The 24,310-nt window shown below is 45.9% G+C and overlaps 1 protein-coding gene across 9 annotated transcripts in view; it reads left to right on the forward strand.

The window, feature by feature from the left end:
* The window catches only part of PLCB2 (phospholipase C beta 2), a 64,687-nt gene that overhangs the window by 30,809 nt on the left and 9,568 nt on the right, over positions 1 to 24,310 (forward strand). For 4 of the 9 annotated variants that reach the window (XM_075501764.1, XM_075501766.1, XM_075501765.1 and 1 more), the window contains 21 exons: positions 79 to 219; positions 979 to 1,058; positions 1,699 to 1,752; positions 4,130 to 4,205; positions 4,811 to 4,911; positions 5,602 to 6,113; positions 6,435 to 6,592; positions 8,577 to 8,659; positions 11,484 to 11,568; positions 12,981 to 13,152; positions 14,006 to 14,103; positions 14,872 to 14,968; positions 15,899 to 15,983; positions 16,412 to 16,536; positions 17,610 to 17,764; positions 18,204 to 18,368; positions 19,470 to 19,569; positions 19,844 to 19,948; positions 20,991 to 21,076; positions 21,174 to 21,270; positions 22,966 to 23,019. In XM_075501764.1, coding sequence (XP_075357879.1) covers positions 79 to 219; positions 979 to 1,058; positions 1,699 to 1,752; positions 4,130 to 4,205; positions 4,811 to 4,911; positions 5,602 to 6,113; positions 6,435 to 6,592; positions 8,577 to 8,659; positions 11,484 to 11,568; positions 12,981 to 13,152; positions 14,006 to 14,103; positions 14,872 to 14,968; positions 15,899 to 15,983; positions 16,412 to 16,536; positions 17,610 to 17,764; positions 18,204 to 18,368; positions 19,470 to 19,569; positions 19,844 to 19,948; positions 20,991 to 21,076; positions 21,174 to 21,270; positions 22,966 to 23,019 — 2,629 coding nt within the window. Of the gene's footprint in view, positions 1 to 78; positions 220 to 978; positions 1,059 to 1,698; positions 1,753 to 4,129; positions 4,206 to 4,810; positions 4,912 to 5,601; positions 6,114 to 6,434; positions 6,593 to 8,576; positions 8,660 to 11,483; positions 11,569 to 12,980; positions 13,153 to 14,005; positions 14,104 to 14,871; positions 14,969 to 15,898; positions 15,984 to 16,411; positions 16,537 to 17,609; positions 17,765 to 18,203; positions 18,369 to 19,469; positions 19,570 to 19,843; positions 19,949 to 20,971; positions 21,077 to 21,173; positions 21,271 to 22,965; positions 23,020 to 24,310 lie in introns of those variants that run through there. The other 5 variants (XM_075501767.1, XM_075501768.1, XR_012775799.1 and 2 more) reach the window with 4 other exon arrangements.

Consider the following 24,310-nt stretch of genomic DNA (forward strand, 5'->3'; position numbering starts at 1 on the left):
GGTCCTGTTTTTTTCAGGGACATTTTCATTCGCCTTTTCATTCTCCGTTCATCCCCATCTGTTCTGTTTCTTTTGCAGTGCCAGAAGCTCCGAGAGGTTTTTAACTTGGATTACCCTCACAGCACCTTCCTGCTTAAGACTCTGACTATTGTATCTGGCCCTGACATGGTGGACCTCACTTTCCATAACTTTGTGTCCTACAAGGAGAATGTTGGCAAGGTACCAGGTCCTGAGGGCAAGGAAGCACTGGGAAACACTAAGTATTGGGATATTAAGTGGGGAGCAGGAAAGGAGAAGGGAAGACGGGGAACCTGAACCCTGTCGATGTTACTGGCAAGGTTATAAACAAGCAGGTTTATGTTCCAGTAAGGTGTGGTACCTCCATAGTTCTAGAAACTTCTGCCCTGCATGGAGAAAGACCAGTAGAAGAAATTTAGTATGTCATTTTTGTCCTTCATGTGCTTTGTATGGATAAACGGGCAGCTGAGAAGACTCAGTGGAAAAGTTTCAGCTGCTAGTATATGTAGGCAGTAGGAAGGTGATATAGCCAAGCCCAGGGCACAGTTGTTGGGATTTGGAGCCCAGCAGTATCGGGAGAGGCCTTTTTACCAAAGCCTGTAGTGACAGGACAAGGGGTAACGGTTTTAAACTGAAAAAGGGTGGATTTAGAGTGGATGTAAGGAAGAAATTTTTTTACTGTGGGGATGGTGAGACACTGGAACAGGTTGCCCAGAGAAGCTGTGGATGCCCCATCACTGGAAGTGTTCAAGGTCAGGTTGGATGGGGCTTGAGCAACCTGGTTTAGGGAAGGCTGTCCCCCCCCATGGCAGGGGGGTTGAACTAGGTGATCTTTAAAGGTCCCTTCCAAACCAAATCATTCAATGGTTCTGTGCCCTTTCCATGTTTGTTGCTGTGTACTTCTTGGTGCGCTTCCATAATGCCCAACTGCCTCTGCCTTGTGTGTGTGTTTGTTCCCAGAGCTGGGCTGAGGATATTATGGCCATTGTTCGGAATCCCCTCACATACAACGCTTCTCGGTACACCTTCCTAGAGAAAATGTAAGTGATTTCTGACAAATGTTGTTCTCTGAAACATTCATGTACTGCCCCTTCTGTCTGTACTAGAAAGAAAAGGCTTCTTAGCATCCAGGTCCTTTGGCAGCCTCCAAAACAAGTCCTGTGTCAGCTCAGGAGCCCCAAGGCATAGGTCAGGGGTTGGTAGTTGGGCCGTATGTTGCATGACAACTGACTGGCACAGAAATGCTTGGGCCAGTCAAACGCACACATGGTATTAGACAAACTGAAATTCTGAGCCTCAAATGTGTCTCCCACCGCAGTCACAGCATTCACCCCAACAAAGTGCTGCCTCTTTTTCTTTGCTCTGTAATACTGTTTGGCTGGCAACCTGGGATTGCTGAGGAACACTAAATAATAGGAGATATCATTATCTCGTATCTATATCTTACATTTCAGAGGAATCTTTCTGATATCTAAGCTCTTACAATTTGCCTGTTTCTCTTTCCCAAGAAACAGGAACAGGTTCTGTGTGAGGTTAAGCTGACGGTCTGCAAGACCATGATTTTCAGTTAACTGTTAGATTGTTTTCCCAATTGCATATTTTTTTTCTTTCTCCTTACTTAATAGGACTTCTAAGATTGTACAAGTGCATTTTCATAATCTTTTTTTTTTTTTTCCACAGCCTGGTGAAGCTGAAGATGCAGCTTAATGCAGAGGGGAAGATTCCTGTCAGGAAGTGAGTATGGATATTTGTTTTATTGTGTGTTCAGTCAGACTAAAGGCAGGCAGCTGGTAAGAGGATGGTTGCCCAATGGCTTCAGCCGCCTGCTCTTTCTGCACCTAAGAGGTAGAGATTGTTCCCTCTGGATTCAGGCCATGAAAGGACTCCTGCTGCACCTAGGTTCCTCCCAAGGAAGGGCCTGGGACATAATCTGGGTCTGGAGAGGAGACCTTTTGTGGCCTTCATATACAGCAAGAAATTGCCTTCAACAGCCTTGGATTTTATCCTGGCTGTTGCCAAGAAATAATCAACAAAACCAAGCAACTTCAGTAAAATTCTGATCACAGATAGTTTTGCAAACCTGCGTTGAAAGGTGGATGAGGCGTAGGACTCATTTTACCTTTCATATAAGGAGTTCTGTATTTGGAGAACTTTTTGCTTGACTCCCCAGCTAGCCTGAAGCAGGGGCCCATTGCTTTTGCTTGTCTCCTTTCTTCATGTGTGACCACTACAGCTATTCTCCACTGGTGTGATTCCGCTGCCCTCCGTTTTTACTCTGGATGTGCATGAGAACTCCCCTGCACTGCATGGCATAAATATAGAATTTATTTTGTGCCACTCAGTGTCTTCCCTAGTAAAATCACTCTGTGGCTGATCCTGTGGCTCCTCCGTGTTAATTCAGCTCATGAATGAGCGACAAAAGGCTGCACTGCCATGTTGAATTCCCTTTTGGGTGCATAAATTATGTTTTATTTTAAGAACAAGGACCTGTAGATAGTGCATTTGTGGGTATTCACTGGGAAGTTTTGAACCACTCTGCTTCTAGGTTTATGTTCTGTTATAGCATCACGAGGCAAGCGCTAATCACCTGTAATAAATATGCTACCTACTGCGTGTTATATTGCATAACGATTCTACATTAAGTCTATGCTGGCTAAATGGGCTCCTGGATGGTTGATCGTTATTCAACAATAAACATTTTTTGTTGTTTGTTTTCTAAACCACCAGCCAGCAGAATTTCATTCTGTCAGAAACCAGTGTATTCATCAAAGGGCTTTTAAAAATGTAGAGGTCTTTAATGAATAACTCACACTAGGGAAGAGTACTTTGAATTGATCTTTAAAATGCAAGCAAGGTAGCATTACTGCAGAGAGAAAACAGCTTATTCTTCTGAAATAAGCTAGAAAAAATATATGTGGTACAGACTGTACCTCTCTCCAATGCCCTGGTCTGTCTTTCTTGCAGAGTGGTCAAAATGCTTTACTGTGTATTTACTGTATGCTTTACTGTGTAAAGCATTAGACCATTAAATATTCCAGATTAAGAGCCAGATTTATGAAAGTATTCAGTATCTCCAGGTGCAGGTACGTGTAAGGCTTTCAAAACTGCATTTAAATCCCATTTGAATCATAATAAGGGTGCTGCAGTCTTTGCCTTGCAAAGGGCAGCTTGGGAACCAATATGCACTGAGTTTGCATAAGCCTGCTGCAGCTCCCACCGAGCACTTTTCCACCTGTCAACACATTTGGCACTTTTTGTTCCCCTTTTTGGCTGTGAGCACCTGTGATGCCAGGAGCTTCATAGAGCTGACATCTAAATTTATCCGCGGAGGAGACCTCATTGCTACTGACTGGGATATTCTGAAAGTAGGGAGAGTTCAGTTACTGTTAGAGCAGCAAAGAGGCTGCTTTAAGCTGAAGGCTTGACCAAGTGAATCCTGCCCTGCAGACCAGTACCCAGCTTCCTAAATTGGAGGTGAGCTTTGGTTTCTGCGGCAGCAGACTTTTGTGCTTCCATCATGTAGTATACCAGCTTCTTTGCCTGTGTAATGAGTTTTTTCCTTGAATTCATGGAAAGCCTTTGGTTCCAGAAAATTTTGCCTTCTTTCAAAGCAGCAAATGTGCACAATATTTGTTTGCTTTTTTGAATGTTGTCTTGACTACTAAGTTAATCCTTGCTAATGCCAGCTACTGCACGGGATAGTGTCTTGTGGGGGAAGTGTCCTGGGGAATTTGTGGCATGAGGCCCGCTTCCACAGGGGACGCCTCCAAGAGGGGCAGGGGAAGGACAGTGAAGAGGGATTTTGAGAGTAAGCTGATGCAGTTTAGTGACAGGGCTCTTACAGAGTCCATAGCAGAAATACAGAACTTCCATATTAAGGCAGCGGTCAAAAAATCCACTGTAGGTTTATAAGACTTGGTACATCAGCTGCTCCCTTGGAGAAACACTGTTTTTCTTCTCTGGTTCGTGTTTACAGTCTTCTTGTCAGTCTCCTTCATTGTGCATTTTGAGTGCCTTGCGCTCTGGCTGCAGCTCCCAGCCACCCAAACCCAGGCTTTCTGTCTGTGCTCCTGTTACATTGTGGTGATTTCTTTTTTCCCTGTCTGGTCAGTATTTTTCAGATGTTTCCTGCAGACAGGAAAAGGGTGGAAGCAGCATTAAGCGCTTGTCATCTTCCAAAGGGCAAGGTAAGGGTTTTGCTAGGTAGCCAAAGGTCTCACTAGTTTGAGAATAATCTTTTTGCCTACCCTAACTGTGATGCCCTTGGCTATGAAAAAATCGTCAGCCCAGATGCTCGTAGTTGCTGTGAAACCTTTTCCTTACCACTAGCTGCCATGCCTTAACTGCAAGCCTGCTACGATCAATTCTTACTGTTTGTATTGCAGTAACACTTGCAACTCTGTCACTTGCACTGCGTGGCACAAGAAGCAGCACGTTCCCTTCTGCCTGTTTCACTCTCTGGTCTTTGAAGAAACAGACCTGACGGTTAATCTTGGCACGTTTACCAACCCGCAGAGTACAATCCAGGCCTCTGACAGCTCCTACCACTGCATCAAGCTTTAGCTTTATACCATCACACAAGAGGCACCAAGGGACAGTTCAAATAACTGTCTGTTCTGAAATAGGGCATTATGGCGCTTCTCCACTCCATCTGTTCTTTCCTAAACACCTTGCCAGATGTTCCAGTCGCTTACTTGCATTGTCACAAACAAGTGCTGGACTGTGGGTGTTAATGGAGAGGTGAAAGCCGTCCTGGGTTTGTGATACTGACATGACTTTATTGCATTCTCAGAATGATGCCATCAACCCAGAGGATTTCCCTGAGACAGTGTATAAAACTTTCCTCATGAATCTGTGTCCACGGCCTGAGATTGATGAGATATTTACCTCACAGTAAGTTTCCCTCAAGTCAGAGCAGAGAACTTGATCTCTTGTGGCAAAAGACAGATGAAAAGGGAGGGGTGAGGGGATTTTATGCTATGTGGTTTGTCTGGTCTCAAGCCTTAGAAGAGCAGGAACCCAGGTCACAAAACAGTGCCAGTGCACTTCACACTTTCACTCACAGCCTGAATAAAAAGGATGAGACCTCACTGTGCCGCCGGGACTCTTAACTGTCACCATCAGGAGGGTTGATTCCAGGTCAACGCTGGATCATGCTAATGTGATACTGCTTGTGACTAGCCCCAAACAAGGCCATGTACAGTGTGAGAACTATAGATCCTCACAAATAGCCAGTGACCTGTGCTAAATCTGTGACTTCTTAAACAGACTTGTTTTCATAGGGCAAGCAATTCAGTGTGCTCTGAAATTCAGGTCCCTTTAGAGTTCGAGTCAGAGGCTCAAAATACGCTTTGTGCTCCCCTCAGCACAACCTCTTCACAGTATTGAATTAATGAGAAGAAGAAAGGCCACAGTGGGAAGCATCATTTGCAGGAAGAAATGTAGACAAAACAGAAATTTGTGGGCCCAGGGAGGCAGATATGCATTGCTAACCTGAGGAAGGACCAATCTCTCTTTTGTGAAAAGGTTTTCTGGGTAATACACAGGCCTTACCTCTGCTCCTCTGTAATTCTCTCACCTTAGCCATTTAAAAGCAAAGCCCTACATGACCAAAGAGCACTTGGCAAAGTTTATCAACAAGAAGCAGCGAGACTCTCGCCTCAATGACATCCTTTTCCCACCAGCCAAACCTGAGCAGGTGCAGAGCCTGATAGAGAAGTATGAGCCCAGTGGCATTAACATCCAGAGAGGTGAGTCTTGTTCAGCTGAAAAGTCTTGCTATAGAGGTCGTATGAAAATAGCAGAGGATCTCACACCTTCTGCTACCTTGAATTTCCCAGGGGAGCAATCAGCCTGGTTCTCAGAAGCCCCCGTATTGCAGTGCACTGGCAAGGAGGTGCCAGAACCATTTTGTTTCAGTATTATTAACAGCTTTGTTTTCCATGTAGGGCAGTTGTCTCCAGAGGGGATGGTCTGGTTTCTCTGTGGCCCTGAGAACAATGTGATAGCACTGGACAAATTGGTGCTGTACCAGGACATGACCCAGCCGCTCTCACACTACTTCATCAATTCATCACACAACACATATTTAACAGGTACGGGCAGTTCCAGAGTCTGCCTCAGCTCCAACGCATATGTACCACCACTAGGGATGGATAAATGATACCGAGAATCAGTCAAGCAGATGTATCTGCCCTGAAGTTTGGAGGGCTGAGGGCTGGGATGCACTCTTGAGGGGCCTGGCACTTAAATGCTGTGTGAGAAGAAGAAATGTCACCCTGTAACCAAAAACATCTTGTCAGTCTGCCACGTACACCTGCTCAAGGATGGCAGAGTGTTCTGTTGCTCCAGTTTATGCAGAAACTGTCCCACGTGAATAGCTAATGTCAAGCCTTCCTCCTTCTGCTCTCCTCTAGCTGGTCAGTTTTCTGGTATCTCGTCTCCTGAAATGTATCGCCAGACGCTGCTGGCTGGCTGCCGCTGCGTGGAGCTGGATTGCTGGAAGGGCCGTCCCCCGGATGAGGAGCCGATCATCACTCACGGGTTCACCATGACAACTGAGATCCTCTTCAAGGTATGGAAAGAGTTTTCTCCATTCATGCTTTCCCCTGGTTGGTTTTAGACTGATCTCTGTTTGAGGAGGCTGGCTGAGGGAACTGTCAAATGGATGGGCTGAGGGCAAAGATGTCTGAGAGGAAAAGATTGATGGCAAGATGACAAGTGAATGAATGTGTAGGTAGAATGAAAGATGAAGAAATATGCAATAGGTTGGAGTTTGTGTACATTTTTGGAGGGGGAGGACCAGAAGAGAGGTGGTTAGCTGGATGAAGATGAATGAATGAAGGAAATGCAGGCAGTCAGGTAGAAGTGATGGAGAGATGGTTGAGTAGATGTGCCTGCATACCCAGGGCTGTGTAGCAAGATGGACGTATGGACAGAAAGTTGCATGAGGATGGTGGATTTATGGATAGATGCACATCAGAGAAACAGGATGGCTTTTAGAAAACAAACGGTTAAAATGAGTTTATCTTCTAACTGGTCTACAGCAGGTTTCTGTGGCTTACAGCCTCACATGGTGGTGCTTTGGAGGAATAGGTTTCAATTGCTTTCTAATTACATGAGTGTGTGGAATGTGTTCAGTGGAGCGACTGCCCTCTAGCATGCTGGGCAGATGGCTTCCCTGAGGATTCAGCTCCCAGGCTTCAGAAGCACAGTGCAAAGCCTACTTCTCCCTTAGAAATATAGGGCATTTAACCACAGAAGTTACAAACAGCTTGCAGGTTAAAAATCAATCCATCACACTTATTTCTTCTGCACTCCTTTACACAGCTGCTGCCAACAGGCAGAGGCACTTTATATTCTTTTTAAAGCCATTTATTCTTATTCCATGTCTTCCCCCCAGTTCCCACAGTTAACTATTACTAAAATATTTGGGGGAGGGGGACCCAATCCTTAAGATCAGAGGTATTGTCATATTTAGTGTCAGTAATTTCCCAAATCCTGTAGTACCACTGCTGCTTTTCGCACAGCAGTTCACGATAGATAGGAGAAATAATGACAGCTGTAGCTGCTGTAATTGCAGAGTTCTGCTAAAGCATGGGACTGTACCTCAAGGAAATTATAACCTGTTAACGCAGCATGTGCCCAGGTTTTAGTTTTGCATAATACGTAGATCTTTCCCTCCACACCTCTCTCCCTTTTCTACCATTGCCTGTGGCCTTTTAGTAGCTTTTTCTGTAGCTTCTCCTCCTCTGAACCTTGCAGGTTTCTGTGATAGCAAGTCCAAGTGGTCTGTGCAGGAGCAGCTGTGGCAGCCTCCCTCAGTGCTAAGATCATGGCTGAACCAGGATTTTTGGGGGGAGTAGGGGAGGTGCACTTTGTAAGTGCAAGGGAGCAAATAACACTTCCTTACCATGTCAATTAGCAGCACCAGAAAAGAAAATAGTGGAAAGCTTGTGGCAGTTTAACAGGGGCTTGGGGAGAATGTGATTATTTTTTCTTACATCATTAATGCTGAGAACGTTTCCATGGTATTTGCATTTGAAATGTCAGCACTGCTGGTTACTGAACATTCCAGTTTTCTCTGCTGCTAGACAGAAGGATTTTATAAGCAGGTGAAATGATAGAAAATTGGGCAGGTTCACAGGTAAGTGTAAATAGGGTTTGAAGCAGTTTAATCTGGTGCTGCATACACCTTTCTCTACCAATTCAAAGTGCATGTGGCAGTGGCTTGCCTCTCTGGCAAGACCCTTTCACATTCATTTACGTATACGCTGAACTATGTCACAAAAATAAAGACTCATATTCTTACACACCTTCAGATTCATTTTTTTATGCAAGCTATTGAGTTTAGCTGCATGTTGTATCCTCTGGAGCTGGAAATCCAGGCGGGTATGAGAAAGATAACACTTCTCACCTTCTTACTGGGAGAAGTTTAGTTACTTTAAAGAGAAGCTCCTGACAGTGATCAGTTTGGAGTCCGTTCAGTGGGAGGTCAGCTGCATGTCTCTGTTATTAATGAGTGCTGATCTTTTCTCTGACCATTGCCTCTCATTTAGGATGCCATTGAGGCCATTGCAGAAAGTGCTTTTAAAACATCTCTCTACCCTGTCATCCTGTCCTTTGAGAACCATGTGGACTCGTGAGTATCTAGTGATCGGGAGAATTGTGTTCTCTGTTGTCCAGAGCAGAAAGTACACAGGCAAGGGCTGCTGGGTTTTAAGTGAGTGCCTGAGCTGAAATGAAACATTGATTTGAGATTTCTGAAGCAACTGGAGGTGGGTCAGAGCTGAAAGATGAGCCATAAGCTGCAGAGTGAGAGTGACTACAATTGTGCAGCCTTTTAGCTCAGGATGGCAGAGTGTGAACAAATGGGAAATACAATACAGCAGAGAGGAAACAGTCCAGGAGGTTCCTGGAGCGTGTGGCAGATAACTTCCTGACGCAGCTGGTGAGTGAGCCAACGAGGGAAGGTGCCCCGCTGGACCTCTTGTTCACCAACAGAGAAGGACTGGTGAGTGATGTGATGGTTGGAGGCTGTCTTGGGCAGAGCGATCATGAAATGATAGAGTTTTTGATACGTGGAGAAGCGGCGAGGGGGGTCGGCAAAACTGCCACCTTAGACTTCCGGAGGGCGGACTTCAGCCTGTTTAGGAGACTGGTCGACAGAGTCCCCTGGGAGGCAGCTCTTATGGGCAAAGGGGTCCAGGAAGGCTGGACATTCTTTAAGGAGGAAGTCCTAAAGGCACAAGAGCGGGCTGTCCCCAGGTGCCGAAAGACGAGCCGGCGGGGAAGAAGACCGGCCTGGCTGACTAGAGAGCTCTGGCTCGAACTGAGGAGAAAGAGGAGAGTCTATGACCTCTGGAAGAAGGGGCGGGCAACTCAGGAGGACTACAGGGGTGTAGCGAGGCTGTGCAGGGAGAAAACTAGAAGGGCCAAAGCTGAGCTAGAGCTCAGTCTGGCTGCTGCTATAAAAGACAACAAAAAACACTTCTTCAAATACATTAGCAGCAAAAGGAGAGCTAAGGAGAATCTCCAGCCCCTAGTAGATGTGGGAGGAAACACAGTGACCAAGGATGAGGAAAAGGCTGAGGTACTTAATGCCTTCTTTGCCTCAGTCTTTATTAGCAGGGCCGAATGTTCTATGGGTACCCAGCCCCTGGAGTTGGAAGATAGGGATGGGGACCAGACTGGAGCCCCCATTATCCAGGGGGAAATGGTGAGTGACCTGCTGCACCACTTAGACACTCACAAGTCTATGGGGCCTGATGAGATCCACCCGAGAGTGTTGAAGGAGCTGGCAGATGTGCTCACCAAGCCCCTTTCCATCATTTACCAGCAGTCCTGGCTAACTGGGGAAGTCCCTGCTGACTGGAGATTAGCGAATGTGACACCCATCTTCAAGAAGGGCCGGAAGGAGGACCCGGGGAACTACAGGCCTGTTAGCCTGACCTCGGTGCCGGGGAAGCTGATGGAGCAGATCATCCTGAGTGCTATCACACGCCATGTAGAGAATAACCAGGGGATCAGGCCCAGCCAGCATGGGTTCAGGAAAGGCAGGTCCTGCTTGACCAACCTGATCTCCTTCTATGACAAGGTGACCCGCCTAGTGGATGAGGGAAAGGCTGTGGATGTTGCCTACCTAGACTTCAGTAAAGCCTTTGACACGGTTTCCCACGGCATTCTCCTGGAGAAACTGGCTGCTCATGGCTTGGACGGGTGTACTCTTCGCTGGGTAAAGAACTGGCTGGACGGCCGGGCCCAGAGAGTGGTGGTGAATGGAGTTTACTCCGGTTGGCGGCCGGTCACAAGCGGTGTTCCCCAGGGCTCGGTGTTGGGGCCAGTTCTGTTTAACATCTTTATCAATGATCTGGACGAAGGGATCGAGTGCACTCTCAGTAAGTTTGCAGACGACACCAAGTTGTGTGGGAGTGTTGATCTGCTGGAGGGTAGGCAGGCTCTGCAGAGGGACCTGGACAGGCTGGATCGATGGGCTGGGGTGAATTGTATGAGGTTTAACAAGGCCAAGTGCAAGGTCCTGCACTTGGGCCACAGCAACCCCATGCAACGCTACAGGCTTGGGGAAGAGTGGCTGGAAAGCTGCCTGGCAGAGAAGGACCTGGGGGTGTTGGTTGACAGCCGCCTGAATATGAGCCAGCAGTGTGCCCAGGCGGCCAAGAAGGCCAATGGCATCCTGGCCTGTATCAAAAATAGCGTGGCCAGCAGGACTAGGGAAGTGATTGTGCCCCTGTACTCGGCACTGGTGAGGCCGCACCTCGAATACTGTGTTCAGTTTTGGGCCCCCCACTACAAGAGGGATATTGAGGTACTGGAGCGCGTACAGAGAAGGGCAACGAAGCTGGTGAAGGGTCTGGAGCAGAAGTCTTATGAGGAGCGGCTGAGGGAGCTGGGACTGTTTAGCCTGGAGAAAAGGAGGCTGAGGGGAGACCTCATCGCTCTCTACAACTACCTGAAAGGAGGTTGTAGAGAGGTGGGGGTCGGTCTCTTCTCCCAGGTAACAAGTGATAGGACAAGAGGAAATGGCCTCAAGTTGCGCCAGGGGAGGTTTAGACTGGATATTAGGAAATTTTTCTTCACCGAGAGGGTTATCAAGCATTGGAACAGACTGCCCAGGGAAGTGGTTGAGTCGCCATCCCTGGAGGTATTTAAAGGACGTTTGGATGAGGTACTTAGAGACATGGTGTAGTGATGGTTTTTGGCAGTGTTAGGTTTATGGTTGGACTCGATGATCTTAAAGGTCTTTTCCAACCTATATGATTCTGTGATTCTGTGATTCTGTGAGTTGGCCTGGGAAGGGACTTCAAGATCTGCATAGCTGTCTGAGTGAAGGCAAGAGGCGGTTTTGTGGGTAGAGTACATGGATCTCGAGATGGTTGTTCATACTAAGCTCTGGATTTGGGCATCTGTTTTCCTGTTCACTCCTGCTTGATCTCTTTGTTCATTAGGCCCAAGCAGCAGGCGAAGATGGCTGAGTACTGCCGAACCATATTTGGAGATATGCTGCTGACAGAACCGCTGGAAAAATACCCAGTAAGTGGAAGCTGGGGAAGGAGACTAGTGGAGAGGTCTTTCTGAAAAAATTGGTCACTCCTGGTGTTAGGAGATGCCACAACAGATACAAGGACAGTGAAAGAGAAGGCAATGCTGTGGATAAATAAGCCTGGTTCATGGGGGTGAGCAACATAGTAAGTGGACGGAAGACCTCTCAGTTGCAGAGGTTTTCCGTACTTGCCTGACTCTGCTCTTATTTAACACTCTGTGACTTGAGTGACTTTGGAAACTGAGCTCTAGGTAGCCAAGTCGTACCAGTTGTACCAAGATGAGTCAGTGTATTTTTGTACACGGTACTGTTTCAAATCTGTCTGCCAGCAGCACTTGCTTTGGAAAGAAACAGGAACAAGGGCTTAGTAGTATTTCAGGCTCTTCCTACCAATGCTTCTCAATTCCTGCTTCCAACCTGGAAATATTCCCTTCCAGGCATAGATGGGCAGGTCAGTGACATGCACAGCTTTGTGCTCGGAATAGCTGAGTAAAGCTCCTGATCTGCTTGACCCTAGTCATCAGCTTACTTGTACAAGCATGTATTTTTGTGGACACAGTGACAGCTTTGGTGATCCCCGTGCACATTGCTACTTCAGCTGCCTTGCGAATGGACACTGATTTACTAATAACGGGCAATGCCTGTGTTCTGCAAAGCATGAGGCAGTTCCTTGAGATACATAGTGGAGGGGGGAACTGAGACGCCTACCCCAACCATCTATTTTAAAGCACTGAGATCAAAAGAAGAGCTGAAAAGAAGCAGTGAGCAAATCAGCAGTTGCCCACTGTCCAGACCCATGTCCTTGTCCAGGCAATAGGGAGAAACGGGGGTGTGTGGGGAGAAACAGTTCAGGGTATTAGCTAAATTATTAATAGGCCTGTTGCTATCTGTACAGGGAGTGTAGATCTAGAAGCACAGTCTGAGTCACACATCCTTGTCTTGAGCCACCTACTCTGGGATTTTTTTTTTCAAATCTGCTGCCAGCAGAGTGTTTAAATATGGCCTGAGTGCTGATCTAGGACTGAGGCTGGGATAATGAGAGAACTAGGTGGGAATGTGAAAGCCAGAGGTGTGTGGATGCCTTCAGGCCATGTAGATGTTTATTTTAGCTGCGGTGCAGGATAGGTGGCTGGGAACAGCATGGCATGTGCAGGCAGCAGAACATGAGAGGGCCAAGAGGTGCAAAATGCTGGTCTGAAACCAGAGGTGAAGTCTTAGAAAAAAAATCTGTAGATATAGTGGGATATGCTGGCAGATGGAGAAATTAAAGTATACAGTGGGCGAGAGATGTGTCCATGCACCTGTAAATGGCCAGAGGAATGGTACTGGGAGGGACAGGAGAGATGAGTGTTTGAATTCTGTCTTTGTGATGGAAATTCAGCATGAAGTTTATCTGTTGCAGCTGAAGCCAGGAGTTCCTCTGCCAAGTCCTAAGGATCTCTTAGGGAAAATCTTGATTAAGAACAAAAAGAAGCAATCTATATCTGGGAAGAGGCAGAACTCTTTGAAGAAAGGGAGGAATGTGGAACCAGAAATCATGGAGCAGCCAACCCCTATGGATGCTGAAGATACTGGTATGTCTGAAGGGAAAATGGGACTAGTACAGCTAGATGAGCGAGTCTGGCCCACTAGAGACCTTCCAAATCACCCAATACTAGCCCAAGGCAAGCCAGCACTAGTCATTAATTCAGTTATCTCAAGAAGCAGCATAAGCTTGGAAGAGAAATTAAATCTTCAGAATATTTTCAAACACTTCATTCCAACCAAAAGAGACAATCAACTTATTCCCTGCCCATCAGTCAACTCTTCTGCCTACTCTGAGGTATATGGCTGCATGAGTTGGTAATTCATTGATACACACTGGCTATTGGTTTGATGGAATGGTGGATAATTTTTTACTGCTTGTAGCTCTCTGCTAACCACAAATTCACCATGGCCTAGTTCTTCACCCTGAGGTTCTTGAAGGTTTATAGAACCTTCAGCCCCGCTCTCCTCCCTTCCTCCAGTCTCAAGGCTGTCACCTCTTGGGCTCAGGGAACCTATGGTAGAACAGTGAATTTTTAGTCCCTGTCATGGTAGGAGCATATGAAGTCATATGAAGACAAGGTGAGCGCCACTACAGAGCACCTAGAAATGGACATTTATTCCCATGAATGTGTACGACCTTAGTGGGGAAAACATTGTGATTGTCGCTCTTGGGGTATGAGGGAAGCCTGCAGGAGGAATGATTTTGTCTCTTGAGTGCGCCAGTCCAGAGGTGCTAGTTCATATTTGGATTTGGCTAGTAAAATTTTATGATCTTCCACTTACTGCTCCTGCATGACTTGATTGTGAGGTTTTGCAGAGCTCTCCATTGCTCGCAATCTGCAATGTCTTGTCTCAGTGTGCTACTGATATGTACTACTGATGTGGGCTGTGTGTGCTTAGTCTGGGCAGGTGATGTGGCTGAAGAGGAACCAGAGGAAGAGGACGAACATCTTGGAAACCTGGATGAAGAGGAAATTAAAAAGATGCAGTCAGATGAGGTACTGTCACTGTTGTTTCTGTTCCTTTTCTGGTTTTTTTTCTGGCTTCCAGTTTTCTCTGGGGCTTCACCATATTGAATAGAGATGAACCCAAAATGCAAAGGGGAATGAACTGTGCTATGACCAATCGGGGGCTTTCCTTCCCCCATGCAACACGACTTTTGCAGGAGAAACTGAATAAGAGAAATGATGTTGCAAGCATAGAGAATATGGCAGAAGGGTTATTATTTCTGACTCTGCCTTTGATATTCTGCATGATTTGGAGATAACTGTCTGCCTCCAGGGTGTTTGGAGAGGCTTAGCCTTAGTCTGATAAAAGTTGTTACCGAAACATGAAGTGCTGCTGCTGAAGGGGGAAGGAGGAGATCAGCATTCCCTTGAATAAAAAAAACCAAAACAAAAAAACCCCCACCAAAACATCTTCCATTTGTGTCTCCCTAGTATCACTCAGAGAGGAGGGAAAACAATGGTCCTGGTTTGTCCCACACTCCATGCTTTGAGAGGTTAAAGAGGTCTGGGGCTTCTTACATACTGACTAATACCTCTCCGTATGCCTCAGTTTCAGTTTTTTCCAAGCTGCCTAGAAATTCTGTGCCCCTGACTATGCTGCCCACAATGTAATTGTAGGACCAGGAAGCCAAAGAAACTGGCGTGCTCTGGTCAGGGCAGCCACCAGGGTTCTTTGATTGTGAAGCCCAGGTGTGTTTTGTTTCATCTCTAGGAAAGGTCTCTTCATCTGTCTTCTCTTGGATTTTGTTTTCTGCTCAGGGCACTGCTGGTTTGGAAGTGACAGCGTATGAGGAAATGTCCAGCCTAGTTAATTACATACAGCCTATCAAATTTGACTCCTTTGAAGTCTCTGCCCGTAAGTCAAACTCAGTCCTTTCAGGATCCCGAGTGTTTCCATTCAAGCAGGAGAGTACTGCTTTCAGATGCTGCTGTTCTCCACCTGCCTTTGTGACTTGCTTTCACCCATTTTCTGTTGCGTTCTCTCTCTCCCGCAACACGCACGTGGTCACAGACACTTCCCTTCTGCCATCCTCCCTGTAGTAAGGAAGTGGTAAGGAGAAGACAGGGCGATGTCAGATACTGCTCCCAGTTATATGAGTGAGGATGACAAGAAACAGCCTAGAGGCCAGTGGGCTTGCTTTGCTGCTTCTGAGGGCAGGGTTGAGCCCAGCTTTTCTTAATGTATGTGACTTGCTTTCCTTTTCTGTGGTGATTGGACGGAGAAACATCTGAAACACTGACAATGCACGCAAGTTCTTTATACACAATAGGTTCCTCTGAACAGTTCCCACATTTGGGCCTAGCTTTGAGTGAGCTGGTTTGATTGATGAAAGAAAGAAAAGAAAAAGAAAAAAATAGGGGAGTGAAGAAGGGGAAACTTGACAAAATAACAAACTTTGTGCAAGACTTCGAATATTTGGATTTACTTGGAACTAAAACTCCAGGCAGGAGCTATTCTCTAAATGTCACTGAAATCCAGGAAGAGATGGGTAAAATTACTGCCATTTAAGCTTTGTGAGCAAATCCTGTCTGTACTCCATGAGGTTCCTGTCCTGTAGTGCACAACTATTGTCTCCCTGGTAAACATAAATCACCTTTTACGGAGTATTATTCTTCAGTTCCTTTTCAAGGGACCAGAGAAGGTAAATTGCCTTGATAGAAAACAGTACCAGGTGGAAAGTGGGAGTAAACAGGCCAAGTGCTCCTGGGGTCCATCAGTCCCCACAGACAGAATGGGGGCTGGACATGCCTTTCTTCTAAATGCTTTCTTATCTCCTGTTTCTAGAGAAGAACCGGAGTTACGTCATCTCTTCCTTCACAGAATTGAAGGCTTACGATCTGCTAACAAAGTTCCCTGTGCAGTTTGTAGAGTATCCTTTTGGCAACCTTTGTCCAATGTAGTTGGCTGTATGGAGTATGAGAGCTAATATGAAGCTTGGGTAAGGCTGAGGCATATCCAACTGGATTCTGGTTTCAGGACCTGGTAAACTCTTCATCAGAGATGCAAAGCGTGCAGGTGGGACATGGGATCTTCCAGGGTGGCTTGGGGGCTGTTCACAGAGATCCTTGACAGGATGCATCCTGCTGTAGTGAACGCCAAGGCTGCCAGATGCTTGTCCTTAAGTGGAAAGGCTATGGAAAAAGAGCCTGTTGTTGCCAGGGCCTCTCTTCCTTCTTGTCTGGAAGGCTCTGAGCATTTGGTAGCAGAGCTTAAACAATTTTCAAAATCTGAATGCATGCGCTAGCCCCAGGGTACATGAGGAGTGCTCCAGACTTGTTTCCAATAGAGCAACTGTAGATATAACAAGCGACAGATGAGCCGGATTTACCCCAAAGGCACCCGGATGGACTCCTCTAATTACATGCCCCAGATGTTCTGGAACGTCGGCTGTCAGATGGTGGCACTCAACTTCCAGACCATGGGTGAGTGTCACATTGTCCTCCAGCTTCTGGGCGGTTGAGGCTGTGCGCTCGTGTTTACTGTCTCTTCCTTTGCTGCTATTTCCTACCGCTGCTGTTTCCCTGAGTGCGTTTATTCTGTGTGACTTCTCCCAAAGTGTTGTTCTTCTTTGACTCCGTCTCCCACAGACCAAAAGCACTTTCCTAGGCCCAGCACAAACCTGGCACACAGTGTCCAGGATGCCAGTCCTACACGCTTGTGCATACACACATACATGGACTTGCTGTCACCCAGTGTCTGGGTACCATCTCTGGCTGTCCTGTAGTGTGATGTCAGACTAAATAATGTGCATGAATGCATCAGAAGCTCCTGCTTCCCCTAAGCTGCTTCCTCTTTCGCGAGGCAGCAGGCAGAGCTCCATCTGGCTACAGGACTGGCCCGTCTATGCTATTATTTCCAGTATTTTGACCTGAACAGGGAAGAAGGCCCTTTCCTTGCTGCACAACCAGCAGGAGAAGGAGACAAAGAAAAGCCTCCGGAGAAAGCTATTCTTTACCCCTCTTCCTTCCTCAGAGGAGTGTGTTATGTATAGAGAGTGTAGGAGACTAGCTGTAGGACCAGTAGGAGAGAAAAAGAAGCAACTTTAAAAGGGAGAGGGTGAGAGATTGGTTATGAAGAGGATATCGTACTGAAGACAGGTGCAGAAACCACAAGACAGTGTTCTCAGGAGAAGTGGCAGAGGAGAAGATGGACTGAGAGGAGGCCCAAAATGAAACAGGGAAGGAGTAGAGGGGTTCAGACAACTATTTGCTTCACACCCAAAAATAGTGGGTGGTACTTAAAGTAGGTTTTAATTTAGTTCTACCTATGACTTATGGTGCAATCATAAGCAAACCACTTACCTTTCTTACAACAGCTGCTGTAATATTTTTCCCTGTAGGGTGCTGAGAGGCTTAATTAGTTTTTGAAATGGCTTTGTGAGCCTTTGGCTAGCAGGGGCTGTAAAAGTACAGCATCTTTCAGCTCACTCATAGCACGCGAGCCACCTGATGCAGTCCCACAGACATTTTTCTCATTGTATTCCTCTGTATCTCAGATGTCCCCATGCAGCAGAACATGGCTCTGTTTGAGTTCAACGGCCAGTGTGGCTATCTGCTCAAGCATGAATTCATGCGGCGTCCAGACAAGCAGTTTGACCCCTTCTCTGTGGACCGCATTGACGTGGTGGTGGCAAGTACCCTGTCTGTCACGGCAAGTACAAACCATGGTGCTGTTCCTCCCCTGACAGCCAGTTCCTGGCACCACGTATATAACTGGCATCTATGTCCCCTCTATTTATTACCCAGTGGGGTTCTTAGTGGCAAATGAACCCGGAGAGTCCTGTGGGAGAGTGTTACCATGGCAACTCCCCGTCTTTTCACTATCTTAAATTAATCATAATCGCATGAAAATGGAAAATTAGCATCTGCCACACAGAAGCCAAGGCTGTGATGATAGGGAGGGAGGAGGTTGGAGGAAGTGCTGAAGCAAGAAACATGAGTGGAGGTAAAAGAAAAGGCTATTGTGGATTGGAAGCTCCAGCAGAAAAGATGTTTTGGGGTGGGAGAGTGACTTTGGGGTGAAGGTATGGGTGGGCTCTTCTGTTTTATTCTTTTCAGTAGTTGCTAATTATGTTTCTGCTTGTTCATAGATACTCTCTGGTCAGTTCCTCTCAGACCGCAGTGTGAAGACGTATGTGGAAGTAGAGCTGTTTGGGTTACCAAGGGACACAAAACGCAAATACAGAACCAAACTGACCTCCACTGCCAATTCCATTAACCCTGTATGGAAAGAGGAGGCTTTTGTTTTTGAAAAGGTGATAACATTTGATAGTAACTTAGAGAATCCTTAAAGATCCTGTTGGCCACCAGCACTGCCTCTTGAGAGGTCAGTGACAACAGAAGGGACTCTCTTCTGGAGATCTCAGTCATGGCTTTGGACACACAAGGCATTACGTGTTGCTCAGATAATATCCAAACCACAATATCCACAACAACTCTCCAACAATATTTCCCTGAACAGACAAGGGGTAGCTGGGAACATTTCTGGAAATAGCAGGCATCAAAAGTCTCCCATTTGTGATGCACTTGAGACTGAATTGACTAATCAGCTTTGAAAACTTCAAGCACCAGGAAGCAGAAAGGAACTGAATGTCTGTGGTTAAACTGTAAATGAGAAACAGACAAACTGGAGAAGTAACGGGACCAGGGGGAGGTTTTCAGTTGTGCCAGAATACGGAAAGCTGCCCTCTTTGTCCACAAGAATTCAGTGGTCACTAATCCAGCTACAGGGTACGGGGAAGTTAAGTCAAAGGTGATAGTAATGTTTGGCCTTCCTGCAGTAAGTTATAAAGGCAAAATGCATGTTACACAATTCACCTCTGTCAAGCACACTGTGAAATAGCAGATAATTTCAGCCTACTTGGGATGTGGTAGATAAATATTATCCTCATTTCAGAAAACACTTTTCAGGCTTCAGTTCTGGCAGAATAATTTTTAGTTCATTTTATGGCAGAAGAAAATGGAGGAGGAGGGAGGCAAGATCCCTTATGGCAAAGTTACCATGCTTGCTAAATTATCCTTCCAAGTTCATTCCCTTCTCTGGTGAATTGCTTCATGGAAGCTGTGGTTTGGAGGGTTTGTTGCCCCATTTTTTCTTTAGGTAAACTGCCCTCCTGTGATCCTGTGCAGTCTCTCCTCTGAGAAGCCTGTGTTTTGTGGAGTTTCTGTGAATTTAGTTATGTCTGTGATGAAGTGTAGCCTTAAATTACAAGATGCAGAAATAGGCAGTGACTTCCTTGGAGAGGTGGCATTGTTTTGGGGGAAGAAGGAGAGACTAAAGTTCTACTTAGTGAAGCCAGTATGCTGTTAGGAGTTAGAGGTCAGGACATTGGTGCCTTACTCTGTTTTTTCCTTAGATCATGATGCCTGAATTGGCGTCTCTCAAAATTGTGGCTTGGGAGGAAGGAGGGAAGTTCATTGGTCATCGTGTCATTCCTGTTATTGCAGTGCATCCAGGTAAATTTTGTGGAAATTCCTTCAGCTTTTGTGCCCTTGAGACCTATCCATTGGAAGCTGTAAGGCAGATGTGAACATCTGCATATTTTGCTACTTAATCTCCATTCCTGTAGGCAGTGGAGCCTTCACATTCATCCTATTATAGCCTTGGCTTAATCCCGTAGTATGTTCACCATGCCCTTCTGTAAAGAGAGACTTTGTTTTACTGTTGGAGCACACAGACAAGAAGGGACAGAGATTCTGTTAGCTTACCTCTTCTGCTTTCTGTTTTCAGGCTATCACCACGTTTGTCTCCGCAGTGAAAGTAACATGCCGCTCACCATGCCTTCTCTGTTTGTGTACCTGGAAATAAAGGACTACGTTCCTGATGCTTGGGCAGGTAGTACGCGTTAGAATGCGCGTGGGGGGTTGTTCTGGCTTTGTCCAAACTGTGATCCAGAAGCATTTTCCCAGCCCAGTGCTTTCCTGCTGCACCCTTAATTCCTTGTCAGGGTGGGACTTGAGCGCATGCCAGCCAGCATCCTGTCACACCCTTGCTCTCATCAGAAGAGAGTGGATGCTGGCGCTGTAGCTGTGACTGGTTCCCAGTATGGGCCGACGTGCACATACCTGATGTGCCGTGCAGATGTAACTGTCTCTCTGGTTTGGCATGGGTCGCTCCCTTCACTACTTTTATTCAGTAGCAGGGAGAGGTTTCCTGGAGTGCAGAGGTGATAACTATCAGGGACTGACAGCAATAGGGTTTTAGAGAATAGGGCTTTAAGGAGCACAGGAGTGGTGTTCTTCCCTATTTGAAGAGAGGGAGGTTCTTGCTGGTACTGGGATACAGTGATCTTCCTTTTAAAAGGGGATGGTCAAACAGTGAGAGGTGAATCAGGAAAGAAGCCCCACTGGAGGTATTAACAGCAGAACTTTTTAACAATCATGAACAAAGCCATGCAGAATGTAACAGCATCAGCCACAGAAGTTCTTGTGAATACTTCTCATGTTTACTCTCTCTTCTGCTGTGTTCATACAAATGAACCTTATTCATGGGGGAAATCCTGTGAAATTGATGGTTTTAACACATATTTGTAAAAAAGACCAGGTTTATACAGCTTTGGACTGGAATTGGAGCAGGGAGCTGTGCAGGTTAGGAAAGTCTTAACCTGGCTTTGGATTTTGGGAGCAGTATGCTCCTTCCAGCTTCATAGAGCCGCCCTAAACATCAGTTGTGAGCCATCACCTCGGAAAGGGACTGAGGTGAAGACAGTCCCCTCCCTTTCTGTGGTCAGGGAGAAGCTTGTTACAAGTAGAGAATACAAAATATCCCTTCTCCACAATTTCCTGTCCTAGGCCAGAAAGGAAACCAGAAGGCAAGGAAAATCAGAGTACAATGAGTTATTTGATAATCCGAGCAAAGACCTCCTCTTTGTTTCTAGATCTGACTATTGCTCTCTCCAACCCCATTAAGTTCTTCAGTCTGCAAGACAAGAGATCAGTTAAGCTAAAAGATGGCTCGGTGGAGGTAAGTTTTTCCAAGTTCTTTCATTGTCTCTAAAACATGTTGCATGGATTCAGCCTGAAATAATAGAGCTTTGATTTACCTCTGATCTTTGTTTTAGAGGCTTGGCACACAGAGGAACTTCCCACCTGCTGAAACTAACGGGATACCAGACTCCACTGGGAAATTCAGCACTCCTCTTTCTAACGGGCCTGCAGGTAAAGTTGTGGATGTGGGGGGAGCTAGAAGTAGAAGGGAAAGCCTGTACACTTAAAAGGCTGGAAAGAGACGGTGCTGGAGGGCGAAGATCCTTGGTGATGGGGTCAGAACCTCTCAGGCCAAGTCACCAACTTAAATTCCGGTGCTTGTCATTAATGGCAAAAGTTGTAGGTATCCCCTCACTCTTGGGCTGGAGTGAGTGCTTTAACTGCTTTAACTCCACAACAGAAAAGTAACCTCAGGTATCTACTGAGAATACCAGGAAGCAAGCTGAAGGCCCAGCTGACATGAACATTGTCTTTCCCCTCCAAGGCAGGGCTAATGTATTGGGGTAGTACTGCTGTTTCCTGTGCTGTCTTGCACATACGCTGAGGACTCTGATAGAGGACCTCAGTTTTTGAGGTTCAGCGCAGAGTTCCCTGGCAGATAACTACATTAGGAGGGAACCACTGTCCAAGGAAGAAGTGGCCTGTGGCAGAGATGTAGCCTTTCATCTTAAGTGTGAAATTGGAGGTTGGACATTGATTTTGAGCAAAGACATGATAATTCTGGATATTTCCGAGACAAAGGTTTTAAGATCTGGCTTGGTTTTATCCCATAATACCTCACTGCTCTTCACCTCTTTGTTGTTCTTTTCAAGGGTCTCTCTCTGTAGATTACTGTTGATTTATGACATTTTAAATATGTTTAGATCCCCCTGAAAACTTTTATCTTGTGAAACTGCACTTGCACCAGAGTCCAGTTGTATAACACTTGGGAGCTTTAAAGATCAGTAATTTTATTCATCAGCTCAGATGAGCACCAAACTCTTTATAAGATCCATTACAAGTTCAGAGTGAACGTATCCCACATCTGGCATTCTGCAAGAGTGGGAGTGGAGCACAGTCCTGTGTTTTGACCGCTAGGTTACCTGGTGACCCGTTACCATAACAAGGGCAAAAACTACTTAACTCTGACCAGTCAGATGAGTTGGAAAAAAGTTCCGGATTTGCTTTAATAGAAATCAAAATACAAAGTCAGCATTTATTACTAGGTTTAAAGAAGCTCTAGCAGAGAAGGATATTCCTAACAGTATGTTTGTTCCTTTCATACTGGCACCTTCTTGGCCTTACAAAACAAGACAGCCAACAAACATTAAAGGTGTAGTATTGCTGCAAATGCCAGAAGGAATGTTCCTCAAACATGTTTCTGATCCAAACTAATTGATAGAGTAATTGCGGTTTAGGTCAGAACATGTCCCCTACCATATACTTAGATTACCTCATTCTATTCTATTCTGTTTTATAGTAATTGACATCTAATCAGTATTTCTTCCATATTAACTGTATCAACATGATTAGTGTCCTTTTCAAGTACGTTGGTATAAAACAAGCAGTTTTCTCAAATTTCAGACCACAACATCCTTCTCACCTCATCAAAACAAGCTTACATGTGCCAAATCATCACTAGCAATATTCAGCCAATACAAAGCAAACGCCCCTTTCCTCTGGCAAGGCAGGGAATCCTGTTCCCTTTCTGCTGTGCTTGTTAATGAAGTTCCCAAGCACTTAAGCATCTCAATAGCTTAATGAATTCCTTTGTATTCACACCAACATCCTTCATGTGGCCCGTGTTCTTGATGAGCTCTCGACTGTCCGTTTTCAACCCAAAGATCCAAGATAGAACGTAAGCAGGAACCTCTTTTGTCATTTCAGGAGCAGCGGCGTTTGCCAAGGATGAAAATGTGATGGAAGTGACGCAGATGGCAGGTAACTCCTCTCGTGCTGTTCACATGGGCTGAGGTCCTGTCGATCATCTTACATTCCCTCTCTGCCCAATTTCTGACTGGGATAGAGATGAAGCCTGTTTTGCAAATTAAAAAAGACCTGACCCAATCCTGCCTGTTGTAGCCAGCACTAAAGGCAAACCACATGAATCTTTGGGCTCGGGGACCCGGTTTCCCTGCCTGTGGCACCATTTGCCCGTTTTGACAACTGCCATGGTGTGTGGCGAGCTCTCAGGCTGGGATTGAGCTCACAGCAGGTCTCGAGGAGAAAAGAGGCTTGAAGTTGCCATGGTCCATGCCTTACACAAGTTGGGCTACTGTCATCTGCACAAGTAGGTCAGAAGAGCTTTGGACTGCTCCAGCTTTAGCCCCCTGAGGCCACTGGCTGCAGCAACGCCGCAGCAAGTCAACTTTATAGCAAGGTAGGGGGCTGAAGCTGTCACATGAGTTCTGCTCTAGCCAGATTCGACGGTTCCTTTACCCTGACTAAACCAGAAGTAACGTGGCCACAGGGAGTCTTCAACACCTGTGCACCCTCTGTAATAATGTATTGTTCACCTGCTGTTCTGTGTCTTAATGCAGTGTGATACAAATCAATACAAAACACTAACAACCAGTGTGCCTAATTATGCCACAAAACTGAACTGAAGGCACAAGAGTAAACCTGTTGCACTCAGGATACATTGCCAAATAAGTTTTGTTTTTAAAAGTTACTCCTGAAGAAAAACGTTCCCCTGGACAGAGCTATGATTACATTAAATATGTACTCTGGTAACAGGCATCACATCATATGGAAGCATAGTGGGCTCTGGTTTGAGAGCCTAGACTTGTTGACTGAGAGACTTGCATTTAAGCTGTACCCTTGAGCTTCCTCAACACGAGCCTTTTAGAAGCAGTTGACCCTGCACAGCACAGCATCATATTGCAGACACACCCACAAGTTCTGTTAATTTTTACACATTCTGAGCCAAAAAAAAAAAGTTACTTCCCCTGAGAAGATAACTCCGTGTGGCCTTTCTGCCACAGATAACCACATCTGACTGACTTGCTACTGCCAGATAACAAGTTCTCCAACAGTTCACAGGCATCCTTCCCCTCTCATTTTCATCTACCTCAAAAGCCCTTTCATTTATTCCTCACAACCAAAGACATGCCAGGCTTTAAAACTGGAAGGGATGAAAGCACCTGCCATTGTAACTCAGTTTTGCAAAAAAATCAGTGACGAAATAACAAAGCTTTCCCCTTACAATTAGAGCTGCCAACTAGCTTAATAA

Source organism: Mycteria americana, chromosome 5 (genome assembly GCF_035582795.1).
Source record: "Mycteria americana isolate JAX WOST 10 ecotype Jacksonville Zoo and Gardens chromosome 5, USCA_MyAme_1.0, whole genome shotgun sequence".
Taxonomy (NCBI): Eukaryota; Metazoa; Chordata; class Aves; order Ciconiiformes; family Ciconiidae; genus Mycteria; species Mycteria americana.